The sequence below is a fragment of the Trichosurus vulpecula genome, chromosome 1, assembly GCF_011100635.1.
Source record: "Trichosurus vulpecula isolate mTriVul1 chromosome 1, mTriVul1.pri, whole genome shotgun sequence".
Lineage (NCBI taxonomy): Eukaryota > Metazoa > Chordata > Mammalia > Diprotodontia > Phalangeridae > Trichosurus > Trichosurus vulpecula.
In genome coordinates, this window is record NC_050573.1 from 467,693,434 (window position 1) to 467,714,158 (window position 20,725).

The following is a 20,725-nucleotide window of genomic DNA, read 5'->3' on the forward strand; positions in this document are numbered from 1 at the left end:
GGGAAGGATGGAATTTCTCTTTCCTCATTCCTCTCCAACTTCCAAATGTCAGCCAGGCCACTTTGACTCATCGCTGCTTGATCAGCAGGAGACACCAAATCTAGCAGGGAACAGATAGACACAGATAAATAGTCTTTCAAGACAGGAAATCACTTCAAGGAATGAAATCTCTGGTAGCCAGGAAGAGATTCAATTATGTACTCAAGGGAGAACTAGTCATAGAAATTGAGAGTTCAGGTGTGAAGACGCGCAGGTTCTAGGAGCCAAGAAGAATATCGAAATATCAAGTAGCATTACACAATATTTTTCTGCAAAGGTGAGAAATGGTAGAAATTGTTAGAATGTTATACCCAAAATTAAGAGGTAGGACATTAGCTTCCCCATATAGCTAAACATTCTTTTCAAAGATAAAAGATGTTGCTGGTTCCCCCCATCCCTTCCTCCTAATTTGTACAGTCATCTACATGTATAACTAGATTATATGAGTTAATGAGTTCCCCTTCCCTCCCCTATGACCCTTGATGATATTAGCGTAGGTTTCAGAGGGGACACTTATTTCTTCTCCATTAGAATGTGTCTGACATTTCATCTTTATGTATTCCTTTACAGCTGCTCAAACATATTTTCCTTTTATGTTTCTCTTGACACCTGTGTTTACCCTTTAGCATTTCTACTTCGTCTTTTTGTCAGGAATGCTTAAAAGTCCTCTATTTCATTCAGGTTCATTTAGCCTCTGTGAAATTATACTTATTTTTTGCTGTATAAGTTATTCTTGGTTGTAAGCTTTTATCTTTTGCCTTTTGGAATATTCAATATTCAGACTCACTTATTTTCACCACCTGGCTCCTTTCTACCTTTCCATTTTTCTTACCCTTTATTCCCCTTGACACATACTGCAGTCTAATAACGCTGGCCTTCATGTTGTTGCTCAAATGCAACAGTTCATCTTCTTTCTTTAAGCCTTTTCACTGGCTGTCCCCCATTCCTAGAGTGCTCTCCCTCCTCACCTCTGCCTCCTGACTTCCCTGCCTTCCTTTAAGACTCAGTTCAAATGCTGCCTTCTACAGATTTTTTCCTATGCCCACCACTGCCAGTGCTATCCTTCTGCAGTTATCTTCCATATGCATTGCGTATATATTCTACATATGGTTATAGTTATTTTACATTTATATACTTATTTTCATGTTGTCTCCTTCATTAAGTGCTAGCTCATTGAAGGCAGAGACCAGACTTTTGTTTTTCTTTACATCCCCAGCACTTAACACAGTGCCTGACACATTGTGAGCACTTAATAAATGCTTATTGACTGACAGTTGACTGACTGACTAATTAGGCCGCCACTGCTTGTCTTATCATTTCTCTATTATTTATTATTATTTCCATAGTATTATAAATATTAAAATTAATATATTAATAATAAGCAAACTGAAGCAGTTAAACCATTCAGTTTTTAAATGGGTAAAAATGTACATTCTTCTTATGTTGGCACCCCAAATAAAATAATGACAGCAACAAACACCGTTGGCAATTATCTCCCTAATTTATGCTTCAAACAAAACTACGAAATTTCCATCTTGGAAGGGATCTCAGATACCATTAAATGCAACCCATATCTGAGCAAAACTGTATTCTACAACATGTATGACAAATAGTCAAGTTTTTGCTTGAATATCTTCAGTGAGGGGGGGTCCACTATCTGCCCATTTCACTTTGGGATACCTAGAATTGTTAGAAAGTTATTTCATTAAAGCAAACCTAAATTTGTCCCTTTCCAACATTGCTCCAAGTTTTATTCATTGGGGTCAAGCAGAACAAATCTAAACATTGTATCAGATGTGATCTGATCGGGACAGAGTACAGTGAACTATCAGTAACCTGTATGCTAGGGACCATGCATGTCTTAATGCAGGCATCTTGGCTGCCATATTTCAGCATTGATTCATATTCAGTCTCATCAACTAATCCCCACAAATCTTTTTTTAGAGAAACTGCTGCCTAATTAACCATACCTCCTTCATCTTGTACATATGAGTGATTTCTTGAACCCAAGTGTAAAGTTTTACATTTATATCCATTAAATTTCACTTTGTTAGATTTAATGCAACATTCTAGCCTGTCAAGATTTTTTGAATACTTCTTGGATACCAATTACTATCCAGTGATAGGAATTAGAACTGTAATTTTATTGGTTTTGCAAGTTCTCAGGTAAAGAAACCCCCTCCACTGATACAGGTGGAACTTTTCTCTCCATCTTATAATCCAAAGGAATTAATTATTTATTAATGATAATAATAATAATAGCATTTATATAGTACTTTAAGATTTGAAAATGCATTACAAACATCTAATTTTATCTTCACAGCAATCCTGGGAGGTAAGCATATGCTGTTATTATCCCCATTTTGCAAATAAGGAAACTGAGGTAGAGGTTAAGTGACTTGCCTAGGATCAAGTAATAAGTGTCTGAGGCTTTGAATTCAGATTTTCTTGACTCCAGGTCCCATACTCTATCCACTGTGCCACCTAGCTGCCTTTTTGCTGAATTTCCCAGCTTTGTGTGATCTGCAGATTTGAAAAGCATACCATCTGTGTCTTTATCCAAGTCACTGATAAAAATGTTGGCACAAGGTCAAGCATGTATCTGAGTCATTCCAGTGAGACTTCAGTCCTAGATGTTATCCATTAAATTCTAACAAACTTTTTTTAAACATCATCTATGTTCCAGGTACTGTGGCCACAGAGACAAAAATAAAAAACTGCTTTTGCTTGTTGAGTTCCTGTGTATCTATCTTGGTATATTGGTATATTCATCCTTTTCCTCTTAATCTAAAATGTGTTTTTAGAATTTTATTTTTGTGATCTTCTTCCAAAGCTGGCTTCCCCTTATAGAATTTTAGTCCATCTACCAATCCTTTTTCTAAGCCCTTTGAGACCTTCTTTCCCCATATCCAGGGTCCATATCTGTCGAATTATACCCAACTTTTCTCTACTGTGTGACATCCTAAGGTAGAATAGTCACTTCCTCAAGTTTCCCATCATTTCCACTCCTAAGTCCAAAGAAGCAGTTTCACTGGTTCCTCTCCGTTCGGAGGGATAAAATTATCATTAAGACAAGACAGACAATTTTTTTATTCTGAACTTTAAAAACTTAACAAAAATGAATAAATTTAGCATTTCTCTTCTGGACTGGGCATAACTCAGGCTAGTCCCCTGGTAATTTAGATTTTATACTGGAGCAAAATGTACATTGATAGGTCATTTCAAAAGTTAAGCAAAGAAAGTGTATTTAGCCATGGCAGGAGGAAGATATTCCACAAAGATGAGCATTGCGAACCCCTTGAGTTAATTCAGCTGAAGGAAGCTTCATTGAGAACCCCTAGCCAAACATCTGAGAGCCCTTCTGCTCCTCTTGGCTTCTTTTCACTCAAACAGTCACTCAGGAAGTGAAGTCAATAGTTCCCCTTGCTCCCTTGAGCCAACAAAGTCCCAAAAATGGTCTCAATACCTTTAAAAGAAAAACTACCCTCAGCACGGGAGAGAAGGGTTAGAATATGCTTCTGCAGCAATTTCCTTATACGTAGTAGAACAAAAAAGATTATATATGAAATTACAGATCTCTGTAATGTACAGCTTGCTTCTCTTTTTTTAAGTATTTAATACTTTCAGCATGTAAGTTTCAAAAATGTTTGCTTGTTTGTGGTTCCTTTTAGCCTTCCTCCTCTCTTCTGCACATTAAAAAAAATACTTCAATGGGGAAAAAATACTCTTTTGGAAGGGGAGATGGGGGCAGAGGGAAGAGGGCATTGAATCCCCTCACTCCTTTCTAACTCTCCCCTACCAAAAAAAATTGAAAAAACAAAAATAAAATCCTTGCATAGACACAGTCAAGCAAAACAAATTCTTGCACTGACCATGTCCAGAAGTGTATATATTATTCTCTATCTTGCATCCATCTCATTTAATAATTATTGAGTTTGGTCATTGAATTGATGTCTTTCAGAATTGTTTTTATTGACAGTATTGTTGTTAATGCATAAATTGTTTTCCTGGTTCTGCTCAATTCACTATGCATCAGTCCCATTAAAGTCTTGCCAGATTTCTCCAAAACTGTTCCTTTTACAGTTTCTTGTAACACAGTAATATTCCCTTTTCTGAGATATGTTATAAAATGATTCCTTAATGCTTCCAAGATTGAAAGTGTGTCACATCAGTAACATGAAAATATAAAAGGGTTTCCAATATGATGAACATGAATGAAAATCATATGGGGCAGGAACGCATGGGTGAGTTGTAATCTGTACCACTGGAGGAAAAATACCAACATCAGTGAGTCCACCATTCCACTTAAGTTTTAAAAAGCTTAAGCATGAAAATATCAGGGGGTAAAATTACATCAGTACTAGTATAGAAGGACAACCAGAGGGTTATAACTGCCCTAGAAATCACAAAAGGTAGAGTCAAAAATCAAGATAATGATGAGAGTATTTGAATATGCATGGGAAATAGAATTAAAATGTAAGGATCAAGTGATATAATTAAATTATAGGATCATTGATTAGAGGTATTATGGTTTATTTTTCTGGCAAAAGGAGTACAAGATACAAATTAAATGAATAAGGCAAAACAATGACTGACTTCAAATCACTTTTTATTTGAATAAATATGTCGGACTAATAACAGGAACAATTAGTACCTCTAAAGCAACATAGCATTGTCATTCTGAAAAATATGTTGATTTGCATATTTTCCTAATTTTCAATTTGGTAATGCAGTAAGCTGTATAATAGCTTCTTATGATCTGACATTGTTCCGTAAGAAACAAGATTGAATGCAAAAATTGTTTCATGTATCATTTGCTACCTAGTTACTATTATTCCTTATTGAACATATGGCAGCAGAGTTTTAAAGTAAAATACAGGAAGCTGCACTTTTCTCCTCAGCAATCGTGTGGAAGCATGGACAAGAGATGTTGATTTCTTGCTTCGTCAGGAGGGCAGGCCTGTGGTTAATCTTATCCCTGATAAGACAAAAGCAAGAATAATGGAAGAAGATTGGCAGAATACAGATAAAGCAACAAGCTGGTTAAGAAAAGAAGCAATTAACTTTACTCAACCATTTGTTCTTTATTTGGGATTAAATTTACCACATCCTTATCCATCACCATATACAGGGGAAAATTTTGGATCCTCTACATTCCAGACATCTCCTTATTGGCTCAAAAAAGTAAGTATACTTCAGAAACAGAAATTAATTTACATATGTTTTATTGAGAATTTCATTCTTTTTCCTTGCATCCAAGGTTAGAGGTATAAAAGATGAACATTCTAATTCATTCAAAGCCTCATATAGATAGATAGATAGATAGATAGATGTATGTATGTATGTGTATATATGTATGTATGTATATGCATATATACATACATATTATATATAATATGTAATATAATGTATAATAGCTAAGGAGGCAACTTTGCAAAAATGAATGTAACTCATCTATTAAACTCAGTCATATTGCCTTGTGTCTGATATGTGTGTATGTGTTCTCACAGCTAAAGCAGAGGAAGCATGATGGTAGTAGAAAGACTCTTGGTCTTGGCGTCAGAAAACCTAGGGCAGGGGTGAGGAACCTTAGGCCTCAGGCCACATGTGGCCTGGACCTTGAGGCTGTAGGTTCCCCACCCCTACTTTCATGTCCCAGTTCTTTGTGTCACCTTGGGCACATCACTCTCCTAGAGTCAAACTTCTTCATCTATGAAATAGGGATCATAATATTTGCACAGTATAACTCACAGGGTTATTGGGAGACAAGCATTTTGTAAACCTTAAACAAATTATTGTGAGTCGTTGTAGAGGATTACCATAAGGTTTTTTTAATCTATAAGAATATGGACTGTGCCTGTTATTTCATGGTTATAGGGAATTCATAGAAAAGTAAACTCCCTCTACCAATTCAGGACAGCCCCTCCACTGACACTTCTAGTCTTAGAGGCCTGCTTAGACTTACAATGCTTCTTAAACTATGGGTCTTGACCCTTTGCCAACAGTAAAAGGTTTCTGAACATGCAAGAACCAAAAATTAATAAAAAATCAAACACGTAATGAATCCAAGGTGTTTCTGGCAGTGCTTGTCCATGTTGCATCCCACAACTTCATTGCAGCCTTGTTTCTGAACACAAAGCATGCGTGCTTTGCACTGAGCATGCCCTCAGGCCAGGCAGTGCCAGCAAATGCTGCCCAAACATCCAAAGGGATCAGGAGTAGAAGAAGTTTAAGAAGCTCTCCCAGTGCCTTAAAGTACTGAGACAATCAGGGCACTTGCCCAGGGTCTTATGATATAACCAGGATCAAAGTAGGGTTTCTTTCCTCCGAAGCCAACTTTCTCTCATGCTGTACTGCCTCTCAGCCTCATCTGTGAGGAAAACAATAATGTCTTCTTGCAAAAAGTGAGTTATCCTGATGAAAGGAGTTAAGTAATATAAGAAATTAGTAAGCATATCTCTGAACTACTTTACAAGTCACTTTTCAATATATCTCATGACAAGAATAAGTTTACACTTATATAGTGCTTTACAGTTACAAAGTACTGTCCTAAAGAAGATTTCATACAATCCTCACAAAGTTAAAGGTATTTTACTGTAATTAAAGGTCCGCTAAACCTGCAAGCATGTATACATACAAATAAAAGACATCTGTTTATAAGCAACATAGTGGATTGGAAAAGTGTGCTGGACTTAGGTCGAGACCCGGTTTTGAGTCCTGCCATAGACTGCAGTTGGATAACCATGAGCAAGTCAGTTAACAGGCCTCAGAGCTGGTTTCCTTATCTGTAAAGTAGAATACTAATACCTGCACTACCCTACCTCACAAGATTGTTGTAAGGAAGATGCTTTGCAAACCTTAAAGTCCTATAGAAATGTGAACCATGACTGTTATTTTTTTTTTGGAAGGGGGAAGGCGGGGCAATTGGGGTTAAGTGACTTGCCCAAGGTCACACAGCTAGTAAATGTGTAAAGTGTCTGAGGTCGGATTTGAACTCAGGTCCTCCTGACTCCAGGGCCGTGCTCTACTCACTGTGCCACCTAGCTGCCCCCATAACTATTATTTAAATAAACATTTGGTTAGCTCCCTAAATTACATGTACTTCTGCTAACGATCTGTCAGGAAGAGAAAGGAGAAGAGCTGAAATCAAACTCTTTATTTCCTGTTGTTGATATCTAAGACTTACACCAGTGTTGATTTTTAAGACTTAACACCATACTGAACTGTTGGTTTTCTTTTTTTGTACTACTTAGAGTTTCTCTGTTAGCATATAATTATAGGAATTTCAATTTGGTTGTATGGCTTTGAAAGTAATTTTCAGAAATGTCTTATTCTACGTGTACAAATATACAATAACTTAAATTTCAAATAAATTAATTGGTACATAATTTCCATATTTAATTGATTAAATATTTGTTTTAAATCATTTATGGCAAGTCTTTCCTCACCATCTTTAATTAGAAACCGTAGGTTGGCATTTTGACTATGTAAGAACAAATAACTTTTACCTTTACATAACTGAATTTTCTCTCTTATTTTTTAGGTTTTTTATAAAGCTATCAAAATTCCAAAATGGTCTCCTCTGTCAGAAATGCACCCTGTAGATTATTATTCTTCCTACACTAAAAACTGTACTGGGCAGTTCACAAAGAAAGAAATTAGAGATATTAGAGCATTTTATTATGCTATGTGTGCTGAGACAGATGCCATGCTTGGTAGGTGGTATAATTAATAAGCAATTACACAGAGAAGAAGAATAATGTTGTTTTTCTAACTGACTGTGATTCAGGCTGGCTTTAGTGACTTGTAGAAAATTACTCAAGGATGTTCATACAACAGTTGCTTAGAGACGGTGTACTTGATGCACAGAAAGATTGGAAGACGTACTATTAGTTGTGGAATAAACCTTTGCATATCTCAGTTATCAGTTGATAAAATAACTTGGAGGATAATTCAGTTTATTCAAATATGAAGGAGGGATCGAAGAAGGCTACCATCTGCTTAAGATGAATTTTTTGGATGGGAAGGCTGACTTTTGGGCACGAGCCAAACGTGGGTAGGCAAATGACAGGGCATTTCAAAGATAGCTTTAGTTCTAGGATACAGAATCAGTCCTAAAAGCCTGGTCTGCCCTTCGTCAGACTCTTAACATCCAGGTGGCTCCAGAACTGTTCTTTTACCTAGGATTCTAGCCACTAAGGCTAGCCTGCAGGTGGAACAGATTAACTATATTCATCTTGGCTCAAGGCCAGCTCAAAATTAAAGCAGCCTTCAGTTGGTAACATATCAGGAAAGTATTTGCTTTGCAGTTTGGAGTACTGTCTGGTTATCACATCATCAGGCTATGAAGACAGAGAATTCTAATCCTTTTTTAAGGAGGTAACAGGAATGGGTAGGAGGTTTTGCCAGCATTAGAATATTAACAAAATCTAAGAGCTTGGAATTTAATTTCTAAACTAGCATTTTACAATGAGAATTATTTCGAGAGCAATATGTTAATAAAATTAAGACATCACAGTATGGACTTGATTCCATTGGTATGGAAATTCCCTCTGCTGATACAGATCTGAACCATCTCTCAGAAGAGAAATGACTCGCCCAAGCTCACACACCAATTAAGCATCTTAGACAGAAAGTGAAGTCTCATCTTCTTGACCCCAAGTCCAGAACCCTCTTCATTGTGCCTTGGATTATTTCAATAAGATTTTAATAATGGCAAAATAAAGGAGCTTTCCTTCATCACAGCACTCACCTGTGACAAAAGCAATCAAGTTGTTTTTTTTAATGCAGCCTGTGTTACCATGTGCAGTTTTAGCACTGGCAGTGGCAAACAGGGCTGGTATCTCTCAGCTATGGTGCTACTGTCAATTATGTATGGCCATATTCCACCTGATACCTTTTATCGTTTTGGGCAAAACATTATTACATCATTTATTTTACAGGAATAATGCTATAAATAGGTACTAACAGTGATGTTACTACAGCTTTATAGTGGTTGGCTATGAGATAATTTAATTAAGACAATATAACTCAATGTATTCAGTTTTGCTACAAAATTATACAAGGCAAGAATATAGAGAGTAATCTTTGCCCATAGGATTTTTAGTACTTAGATCTGTAACCACTCAAAAAAAGTTTGATCTAATCATCCACATAAGAAAAACTAAGTAATGAAGAAGGTTCCACAAGGGCAAGAACTGTCTTTCACTTCCATATTTGCATCTTCAGCACTTGATAGAGTACATATGATGAGTGTGAGCAGACTATGAAATATAACCAGTGAGGTTAAATTAACTCTGAAGAACTGGAAAAAAAGATATCATTGAAGGATTATATAATAGGAAGAGAAAATGAGCTGATGACATGTTAAAGGTGAAAGACGGCGGGTAGACAGCCAGACTGCTCCACTGGTACCCTTGCAACATAGAGAGAAAGCAAGAAAGGTCTCCAGCACATTGGGTGAACCCCTTGTGATGAGCTTCTGGCCAGACATAGGCAAGAGGTGCACAGGATTGTCAGGCATAGAGGGGTCACAGTCTGTATCATTCAGGGAAAGCTCTGAAGTGAAGGACATCAAAAATCCATTTGAATACATACTGTATGTATGTATATATTTATATATGTATGCACAATACACATACATGTCATCACTGTTTTTTTGTTACAATAGGGTGTTCCTTTTTTCAATAGGTGAGATTATTTTGACTCTTTACCAGTTAAATCTTCTTCAGAAGACTATTGTTATATTCACCTCTGACCATGGTGAGCTGGCCATGGACCATCGCCAGTTTTATAAAATGAGTATGTATGAAGCAAGTTCCCACGTTCCTCTTCTGATGATGGGGCCCGGCATTAAAGCAGACCTCCACATCCCAGATATGGTCTCTCTTGTAGATATTTACCCCACTCTACTAGGTAAGTTATGTGATTCTGTCTGAAGTATGAACTTTTTTTTTTTACTGTCATGTGGCTTAGGAAGATGATGGCACAAGACTGTGTACCAAGACAGCTCTTGCTGGCTTGCCAATAGTTTTGAGTAAGTCGTTTATGACTCAACTTCATAAAAAGTAAAATGTATCCTTCTGCTCCTCACTCCTCGTAATTAATCCCCTTTCCTTCAAAATATTCATATGAGTCATAGGATTATCAATTGGTCAGTAAGCATTTATTAATAACCTCCTATGTCCCAGGTATCCCTAGGTTCTGGACATACAAAGACAAAATGAAAGTCTCTGCCCTCAAAGAGCTCATGTTCCACATTTCAGGGGTGCAGGATAGTAGAAGCTGAAAGGTTTCAGCAAAGACTTTGTGTGGGAGGTGGTACTTGAAAGCTAGGGATTTATTAGAAGAGGTAAGAAGAGAGTACTTTCCAAGCCTGAGAGATGACCTGTAGGTAGGCCTGGAGATGGCACACAGAATCTTGTGTGTGAGGAATAACAAGAAATCCAGTTTTGTCTGGAACATAGACAGCATGAAGGAGAGCACTTATAATAAACCGGGCAAGTAGGCTAGAGCAAGATTTTCAAGGGCCGAGGGGAAGTATTCCCTTGCATTTTAACCAAATCTTACAAAGCCCCCCCCCCCCCGCAACACACACACACGTTCCCAATGGAATCCTATAGCAATAGTAAAGCATATTCAGTCGAAGTTTTTAGAATTACTAAATAGAGACATCAGTGTAGATGTCAGCACATAACCATGGAAAAGATTTCCAGAAACTAGCTATTTCCTCTAAAGATTGCCTTTCAGTCTGGTCACTGGTAAACAAAAGGGATGCCCCTCTTCGTTAGGTCAACAAGAAGACATTGTTACTCTCAGTTCGTCTACCATAAACCCAGTTTGATGATCTACCTCCAACCTTCCTTCTTTGGAGAATTACACCTGCTCCCTGTTTTGATTCTGTGTTCCATTCAAGAGAAATGGATCAGGTCTTCATTCAAAGGCGACCAAGGACATCAGACCAGAATACTGTTAAAATATAAATTCTTCAATTGTGTAACATACTATTAATTTGTATTATTTTGTAAGGCCTCAGTCCTGTACGCTTCCATAAGGGTGTTAAATGCCTAACAGGAGTTTGTATTTGATTGTGATTGCAAGAAGGAGCCTCTGGAGCTTCTTGATCAGGGGAGTGACCTGGTCAGACCTGTGCTTTAATGATATTGCTTTGGCAGCTGTGTAGAAGATGGTTTGGAGGGGAGAGACTTAACACAGGAGACCAAGAGGTGATTAGGAGATGATTACAATGGTCCAAGAAGGAGGGGATTGTAAAATATAGAAACTAATTTCTATAACCCCTAAATGTCACCATGCCCTCCTCTATAATCACCTTTCTGAATTGCATCACCTTTCTCATTGGGCTTGCATCGACTTTCATATCATACTGCCTTTTTTTAGTTGTCTCTTTTTGTGTCATGAGTCTTAACAATAACAGTATTTATCAAGCACCTGCTATGTACCAGACGCAATACTAGGCACTAGAAGTGCAGATGCAAAAGTAAGACAGGCTCTGTGCTTCAGGAGATTACATTCTACTGAAAGAGCTGTCAACTTTAAGAGTTCTTGATCTAGAGCCCATGAACTTGCTTTTTTTTAATATTTTGATAACTGTATCTCAATTTAATTGTTTTTCTTTTAAATCCAATATATTTTCTGCATTTAAGAAGTTATTTTGAGGTGTGCATAGATGTCAGCAAACTGCCAAAGGGGTTCATGACCCCAAAAAAGTTAAGAACCCTTGCTTTAGATGCTTCTCCATAACTTCTTTACTGCATTGACTTCCTACACGTGCAGTATATTCCTAAATCTAGAAAAGCAGCATTCAAAACTGAGCATTTGGTAATTTGGAAGTAAGAATAATAAAATGTATACATCATCCTTGAATATAAAGGATATTAGTTAGAAATTTAAGGAAAGGAGTGTTTTTTCATTGGCATACAGAGCTCCCAGATGAGGAAATTGCCTCTGCTATCTTCTCTGCAATTTATAGTCTCAGATTTTTGCCCCAAACATCGAAAAGTTAAGTGACTTACTAGAACTTGAACTGAGGTTTTCCTGGCTGGCTCTCTATCCACTGCACCAGAGGTTCCCGAACTTAATTGGCCTACCACTGCCTTTTCAAAAATAAATTACTCATCATCCCCCTGGAAATCTACTGTTTTTAACCCTTTAACAGGTTTTTTTATTTGCATCACTTCAAAAAATATAAAATATTTTTAAATGACATATCCTAAATTTAATAATTTATTGTAAATTTATGGGGGTTTTCTGCATTGAAATTTTGATGACACAATATTGCATCATTTAACTATATATTATTGTGTTGTAAATAAGTCATTGCATGCATATATTCCTGCTGTTGCATGCTGGCGTTTCCGACATTGCACCACACACTCACCTGCCTACACTTGCTTGTTAAAACCTGTTGGCAGATGACCACTGATTGATAATTTGCATTTTGTATATTTATTTGGAAAATAATGTAATCACTACAAGTCTAACTCTGTTATACAACAGATGAAACACATAGGAATAGTTTTTCAAATTTTTCTTCTCTTCTTTCCGTATGATTCCACCACCCCCTTCTTTTTAATCAACACCCCCCAGTTGCATCCAAGAATACTACAGCTCTCCCAGGATCATTCCAGAGCCTCCTAGAGGGTAGTATCACCCACTATGGGAACATATGCACACCATGCTGTCTTTCAAAATTCTCCCTCAGTTCAGAAGATGATATTTTCAAACTTACTGGTAATATAACATAATGCCTGACTCATAGTAAACACTTAATAAATGCTTGATAATTTTTGAAAAAATCTAAATAGGTCTTTTACCTTCTGAATTAGTTTCTCAAGTAAAATAGAGTCCATTGTAAAACTTCTGAATTTTCTAGTGGTTTTTAGGGCTTTTAAGATGTTTTAATCCTTATCCTTTATTTTTCTCCTGCCTTCAAATCACGTTTTGAGTGTTTTAATTTTTTTTTCATGTATGTCCTTCCGTGTTTTTTAAAATTTTGTTTTTATTTTAAACAAATACAAAAACATACATAATAAGAAAAGAAAAAGAAACATCATGAACTTAAATATAAAATAAGAAAAAAAGTCTTGTGCACAGCAGAACATAGGAGAGGATTCAGAATATATAGCAATAACTTATCATTTCAAGAAAGCCTATATATCAAATACTGTGTGTTAAGCTTAAAGCTGTCCATCTCTTCTTTGCTTCCTTGTAGGTTTTCTTTTGTTCTCTGCTATACACTTTTTGCTTTGTTCTTTTTTCCCCCTTCCTTCCCCCTACCTGGCACCCCAAGGCTACAATTGAGCATGGATATATTTATGTATAGGTATTAATATATACATACACATATACTTATATATTATATACACACACATACATATATAAACATATACCCTCCCTAAGATATCCTACTCCTGATCTTATGTTTATTTTTATGCCTATCTCTTTTTTCACATCTCTCCTAACTCTTCTACTTTACTTCTACATGCTACCTTGCCCTCCTATTACTTAACCTACCTCCATTCTGCCAATCTCTCTCTTATCCTGCCATTCCCCTAAACCTAAATACCCTTCTTTATCCCCTTTTAACCTACTCCCTCACCCTCTCCTATAAAGATCCTTCTTTTATCCTCACCCCCTCCTTATTCACTTAGAATTTTATTTCGTTAGATGTACATGTATTTTCACCTCTTACACCCATTCCCAAACCCAGTAGGCTTCCAGAACTAACAGCCCCCGTTCCCCCATCTAATTCCTCTATATCGGTTCTTCCTCTTGTACCTCATTTGTATAGGATAATTACTCTTTTAGCTGTTCTTGAATGGTTTTACTTTTTGAAGTCATATCATTCTCAGGTCTAACCCAATCTTTCTTATGAACTACCTAATTACTAGTATATGTTTTACATTTTCCATACATAAAAAGTAAACATTATATCCTTATTTAATCCCTTGTAACTGGTCATTGGTATGTACCTCATATTTCCCTTGGCTCTCATATGTCAAATCTATTGAATACAGGGTTTTTTTAAACAGAGTCCTGAAAGTCTGACAGTTGATCAAGTGTCCATCTTTTTCCATTCAAAATCATGCTTAGCTTTGCTGGATATGATATTGTCGGCCGGAGGCCCAGTTCTTTTGCTCTTCCATATATGGTGTTCCAAGGCCTGCGATTTTTTAGTGTCACCAATGCTATTTTATTTTAAAAACCTATTTATTTTTAAAACTTTATTTTAAAACCCTTCTTAGTCATTGTTTGCTGACATCTCTAAGCGATTTGTCAACCAAATATGCTTCTACCTTTGTCCCTGGAAAGTTTATGTGATCAGTTTTTTAATTTATTTTTTTACTGAGTTCTTTTTTCAATTAGAAGATTCTCATGTATATACCTTTCTTCCCTAATACCGTTAGAAGCTGTTAACAGGAGTTGTAATGGCAAGCAAAGCGGGACTCTTTGTTTTGCTCTTTTTTCTTTTGGAGTTCTAGCTCTTCTCAGCACTAAGGTAATCAAGCACCTTTGATTGAGACTTACCTTATCAGGAGTCTTTGATTAATCAAGAGTCTTTGATGACCAGCTTAAGTCACAAGAAAGCCTAAGTCACATGAGTTCGAGTCACATGGTTGTGATGGTCTCTGTGGGCTGACCCTGAAGAAGTGTATATATACTCTGAGGTTAGCATTTAGCTTTGGGGTCTCATTCACTGGAAAACTATTCCTGTGATTTGCTCGGACAAGACTCTGGGTAGCCATTAAGGAGCCCGTCCCCACCCCCCACCCCCAGCTTTGAAAACCCAGATGTTGGTGCTTCTCTCTCTCTGGTAACTATGTATTGCTGTGGTCGGACAGAAACCTCTCTGTTGATTTGTGTCATTTTTCTCTGTAATTTCTGTTTGTATTTGCTCTGAAGTACAGGGTGCTGACTTTTTCCATGAACTAAGTGAATGATATATGTATGTTTAAAGTAAGATTGTAAACCCCTTAAAGTTGCTTTCCTTAGAAAAACAGATCAAAGAACCTGTGCTAGCAGCCCTCCTGTGTGCTGATGTTATTTCCTTTACACCTCCACAGCAGCTGCTAGCAGCATTGTTGTTACAGGAGTATGTGTTATATAAGCTATTCTCACAAAAGCTTATGGAAATAGTAAGATGAAACTTTGGCCACCTGTGATGATATGTCAGTTTCCAGTACAGAGATTACAGAAGACTGTATAAATTAATTTGTGATTTCATTGGAGTTTTCAGTCACTCCACTGACACCTATCATAGCTCCTCCATAATTTCTTATCCTGTGAGAATCATAGAATCTCAGATTTGGAACAGAGCTAACAAGTCATTTAATCCAACAAATATCCTAACAGAAATCCCCTCTACAGCATCCCCCAAAAGTAACTACCCATCTTCCATTTGAAAACTTACCAGTGAAGAGTACCACTACATCTCAAACATACCCATTCCACTTTTGGACAGTTCCAAATGACTTTCTCTTTGACTGCAAGATTTAAGTGTTAGTAAACAAAGAGAAGGAGTTGAGTAAAAAAAGGAAGATGGGAAGACTTTCCATTGCAGCTAGCTGTAAAAATCCTAATGAAGCCTCCAAATGGCTATGTGCTTCCTCTCAAGTACAGAGTAGTAGGGGAGAATGATACTACATTCTGTTGCAGTGGGATGAGTAATGTGTATATCTCTATCTGTATCTCCTTAAATGAAGCAGTAGACATAGAAACCTACAGTGCAAATCTCACTGTAATTATAGATGTGAAAGAAAATAATTTTCTAAATGTCTGGATGAAAGTCACTGAACCACTCTCTGAAAGGTCACCAGCACTCTCTTGATTACTTGACTCCAATACCCTGTTCTCAGTTCTCATCCTTGACTTCTCCACAGCATTTCCTAGAAACTCTTGATTCACTTCATGAGTCCTTCATAGGAAATCCAACTGATTTTGCATTATAGAAGTATGATTATACAATGTCAATGCAATTAATTATAAAAATTTCCTCAGTTAGAAGTCATTTACATTTTAAAATTCTCCTTGTCCGATAGCTTTGGTCTTGACTAGTGTTAGATGCCATATCCTAAATTTTATAAGTCAAAACTAATGATCTTAAAGTAGAATTACTAAGATGAATAACAAAGTAGTAAAAACCATCTGTCATCTTTCATGCATTCAGTTTTTAAAAATTTGGTGCCCTGATTTCATCAGTGTGGGAAAATCCTGGTATGAAAGTTCACTACACTAGATCATCAGCTTATTTAGTCTTAGAAAATAGCCTGGAAACACTGAGAGGTTAAGTAACTTTCTAATGGGAACACAGTTGTGATATACAAGAGAGAGAGGACTTGAATCCAAGTCTCTAATTTCCAGGCTGGTCCTTTATCCACTATACCATGTTGCCTCTTTCTTTGATGCATAAAAATTAGAGATGATCTTTAGTAAACAGGTAGAATGAGTATACTGCCACAACCAAGAAATCCTTTACCTATACCATCTTACCTAGGTCAAGAAGCTATAATTCTTATTTTTAAAATCATTATGTTTCTAATGTCATAGTTTTAACCTTTTCCCACTATTTTAAACTAGTTATTGTTAATAATTATGTAGTTATCTTCCTACTACTAAGGTAAATGTTTTCTCCTTGGTAATAGCAAAATATGGAGTTGAGTACAATGGCAGAATTACTAGAAAAATTGAATATAAAAACTAATTTTCATAAAAACAAGCACTTAAAAATATCATATAATGCTAAAGAGGTAACCTTTAATGCTATAGAAATATGTAGATTGTTTGCATGTTGTTGCCCCCTTTAGATTGTGAGTTCCTTGGGAGTAGGGACTTTTTTATCTCCAGCTCTTAGCACAGTGCCTAGCACATAGTAGGTACTTAATAAATATTTATCTGCCAGCTGCATGTACCCCTGCTCTAGAGCTGGCTCACCCATGCCCAACCCAAACTCATGCTGGCAAGTCTAAGGTATTTTCCCTGGAGGAAAAGGGCAGGGGGAAGGATATTGGCCATGAACATGTGGCTACAAGTCAAATGTGCTCTCTGGGTTCTGGGGGTAATCCTAGTGTTGAAGGGTTGTACTTCTGCTCCTTATTACTTATAGCTCCTGATCCCCTGAGTTCATGCTTCTGATAAGTCAAAAGCAAAAATAATCATAGCATTTACTTTATAGTGAAAACAAGAGTAATCCACTCATAAATCTGGGTCACACTCTCCCACTAATGGACATAAGGTCCATAGAGTTGAATGAACACACACAGAAACCTAGTAGGGAGACATAAAAGAAATGGAATCTATATGCCTAGGACCTCTCATGACTCAACAGCAGGCCTTCAATCTGCACCATGTATCTCCTGCTGGGCAAAACAATTTCTCTATTCCTACTCTACTCCTCACAGCTCTCTTGCTTTTATCAAAGCTACTTTTCTTCTACTTTCAGGCTGCTGAATCAGTGGACGAGCTCTTTTAGCACACACCTACCCTTGGAAGGGTTCTGAAATGTTATGCTTTTTCAGTGACATGCATTTCCATTAAGCCAGAGAACTTCCATACTCCTCAAATATGCTCAGGTCTCTAAGGAGTTTCTCTCTCTCAAGCTATAGATAGTGATAGGGCAGTGCAGCCTTTCCCAACCGGCTCTTATATTAGCAAGGGATGTTTTCTCCTAATAGGCTCTCAGCAGAGTTACACCTCTTCTCACAGCAAAGCAGATGCAAAACCTGTCTTTCCCCCTTTACTTCTCCCTCATACCACAAAGACAGTAAAGGGTGACACAGGCAAATCTCAGAGTCTCCCATTCTTCAGGCTATAGATTGCACTAGAGGGCGATTGTGTTTTTAGCCAGACAATCAGCTCTCGAAAAAACAAGCTTCTCATCCAGTCAGCATGACTCGCAGCAACACAGCTGCAGAGCAACCTGTCAGCTTGAGTCAGATGCCGTTAAACTCTATATTCTGTCTTCTGAGAGCTATTTTTCTTGTCTCCTGTGACTTCTGCCTGAACTACTCCTGTGCTTCCTAACTCTCCTGCTTCTTTCTTTACCTGATCATCTCTTAGCCCTCCTGTCTCTGGTTTCTGATGTCTAAAATCAGGACCTCAATAAACAGTGATGCCTCTTAGGTTTGTAATGTAAAATTCAAAAATTTCACCTTTCTACCCACTTCTTATATAATCTTCCCATTGTTCCAAAACAGTTATTTTATAGATAGTTTATCAGCTGTAGCTTTCACAACTCTAAAGACAGTCACACGCAAATGATCTGATAGACCACAGTGCCCTGCAACCATCTGCAGCCCAATCTGTGCTCCGCCTTCAGACGAGGCCTCTTAATACATTTATCTGAGATGTAGTTTTCTCTCAGGTCCTCAAAACAGTCTATGTCTTTCACAACATTTTAATTGAAACAGTTTCTTCTCAGACTGATTTCATCAATGTCCCTTAGACAGATGCTCTTTTCCTGCCCCTTTCAGCACATAAAGAGATAGTGTTACATCTCCGTAACAAACTTTTCTAATCCTTTGAAAATTTAAAATTTAGAATAGTAGGAGGTATGCATATAGCATACAACTGCCTCCCCCCAAAAAAAGTCACATTTTTACATAATCAACATATTTTGCATTAGATCCATAGGAAAAAATTTGTTCATTCAATGCAATAAATATGTAACATGTAGAAAATTAATATACATAATTCTTCTAGCTAGTCAAATCAATAAGCATTATTAAGGGGTTACTATGTGGCAGGCACTAAGCCAAGTATGGAGAATACAAATGCAAACAAAAAAGAAAAACAGTCCTGCCTTCAAAGAGCTTACATTCTAATGGCAGAAGACAACACATAAAAAGGGAGAGAGGTGGAAGTTATCCTTATAGTGGCAGAGTGTCAAAGTCCAGGGGAATAAAGGATAACTGGTTTGGGCCTTTCCTCAAAATGAGCTTCCGAGAGAAACCCATAGGTGGGAGAAGAGGTCCCTGAGGCAGAGAGAGAAGGCAGCTGAGGCCTGATGGTGAAATCCAGAGGAGGAAGGCTAGCTGGACTGGGCTCTTCCTCCAAATGGAGGTTCCAAGAGAAACTCACCAATGGCTGAAAGAGGCACTGGGGGCAAAGAGAGACATCAGCAGAAGTAAACATACTGAATCATGACAATCAAAGATTCATACTTCAGGTAGATTGCTTTTGGCAGCTATGGGAAAGAGGTGTTAGAGGAGAGAGAGACATTAAAAGTGAGAATCCGTTAGGAATTTACAATACTACAGAAACAACACATGACAGGTTCCCTAATTAGGTTTTTGGCTGAGTGGGGAAAAAAGCTGTGGATGTGAGATAGATGTTGGAGGTAATTGGCCATGGGGCATGAAGGAGGGGTTACTATAGAATGAGGGTGATAATAATAAAACCTAGCTCCGAGGGTTATTGTGAGAATCAAATGCAATAATATATGTATATATGTATAATAATATATATAATATATGTAAAACACTTTGCAAACCTTAAAGTGATACATACATTTTAGCTGTTATTAGAACTCTAAGGTTATGAGCCTAGGTGACTAGAAGAATACTGGTGCCCTTAGAAAAAATAAGGAAGTTATAATGAGGATCAGGTTTAATTGTGGAAGATAATGAGTTCTATTTTGGACATGCTGAGTTTGAGATGCCTATGAGGCATCCATTTGGAGGTATCTAACCAGCAGTTGGGAATTCAGGAGAGATTGGTGCAGTATGTATAAACTTAATCTTCTCAACAGCCTTGTGAGATATGAAATGCAAATAGTAGTATTGTCATTTTATAGATGGGGAAAGCAATACTTAGGAAGTTTTTTGAGCATTGCTGTTTTCTATTTGTCATTATAAATGAAAAATAGTTCTGGAACATTGTGGGTTCACAGGCTTTTTTTGGTCTGGCTTAGGAACCTAACCCCGTTGTCCTGGTGGGGTGAAAAATGCATTGCAAGTTCCAAACTTTTTTAATACAGTTTGAATCTATTTGTAAATTGATTTCTTATTCTGTCATGCTAAAAATACTAACGAGAATTTTTTATGCTTATTTCATATAACTACGCCCCTCTGTGCTCAGTATCAAAAGCATGATTTTTCTTCATAATAAATATGATAACCATCCCTTGATCTGATACATGAAAAAATGTAAATAATATTGTAGATATCTTAAGCTTTATTGAAAAACTTGTTATATTTTTGATGTCTAGATATTGCTGGAGTTCCTCTCCTTCAGAACCTGAGTGGATATTCTTTGATTCCATTATCATCAGAAGCATTCAGTAATAATTCTAAGTCCGCAAGGCCACGCCCTCCCTGGATTCTGAGTGAATTCCATGGCTGCAATGTGAATGCTTCCACCTATATGCTGAGAATTGACAAATGGAAATACATAGCTTACTCTGATGGCACTCCTTCACCTCCTCAACTCTTTGGTAAGTCAATTGATATATTTTTAAATTTCATTTTTATTGTATCTTTTTTTAATCCAGATCTATGATTTCATTGTTGTAGATAACTCCCATTTAGAACTATTGGCAGATGCTCTGCCCTTTATAGTGTTTTAGAGTTGCCTAAGGCAACAGAGAGTAAGTGCCTTGCTTGAGGGTCACATAACCAGGACGGGTCAGAAGCAGAGCCAGGTGTTTTCCTGATGAATGTAAGGCTGACTC

General features: G+C 37.1%; 1 protein-coding gene across 1 annotated transcript in view; it reads left to right on the forward strand.

Moving 5' to 3' along the window:
- The window catches only part of ARSK (arylsulfatase family member K), a 50,406-nt gene that overhangs the window by 24,194 nt on the left and 5,487 nt on the right, over positions 1-20,725 (forward strand). Inside the window, exons 4-7 of the mRNA XM_036767441.1 lie at positions 4,941-5,223; positions 7,583-7,754; positions 9,730-9,954; positions 20,264-20,488. Of these exons, the coding sequence (XP_036623336.1) occupies positions 4,941-5,223; positions 7,583-7,754; positions 9,730-9,954; positions 20,264-20,488 (905 nt within the window). The remainder of the gene's footprint in view (positions 1-4,940; positions 5,224-7,582; positions 7,755-9,729; positions 9,955-20,263; positions 20,489-20,725) is intronic.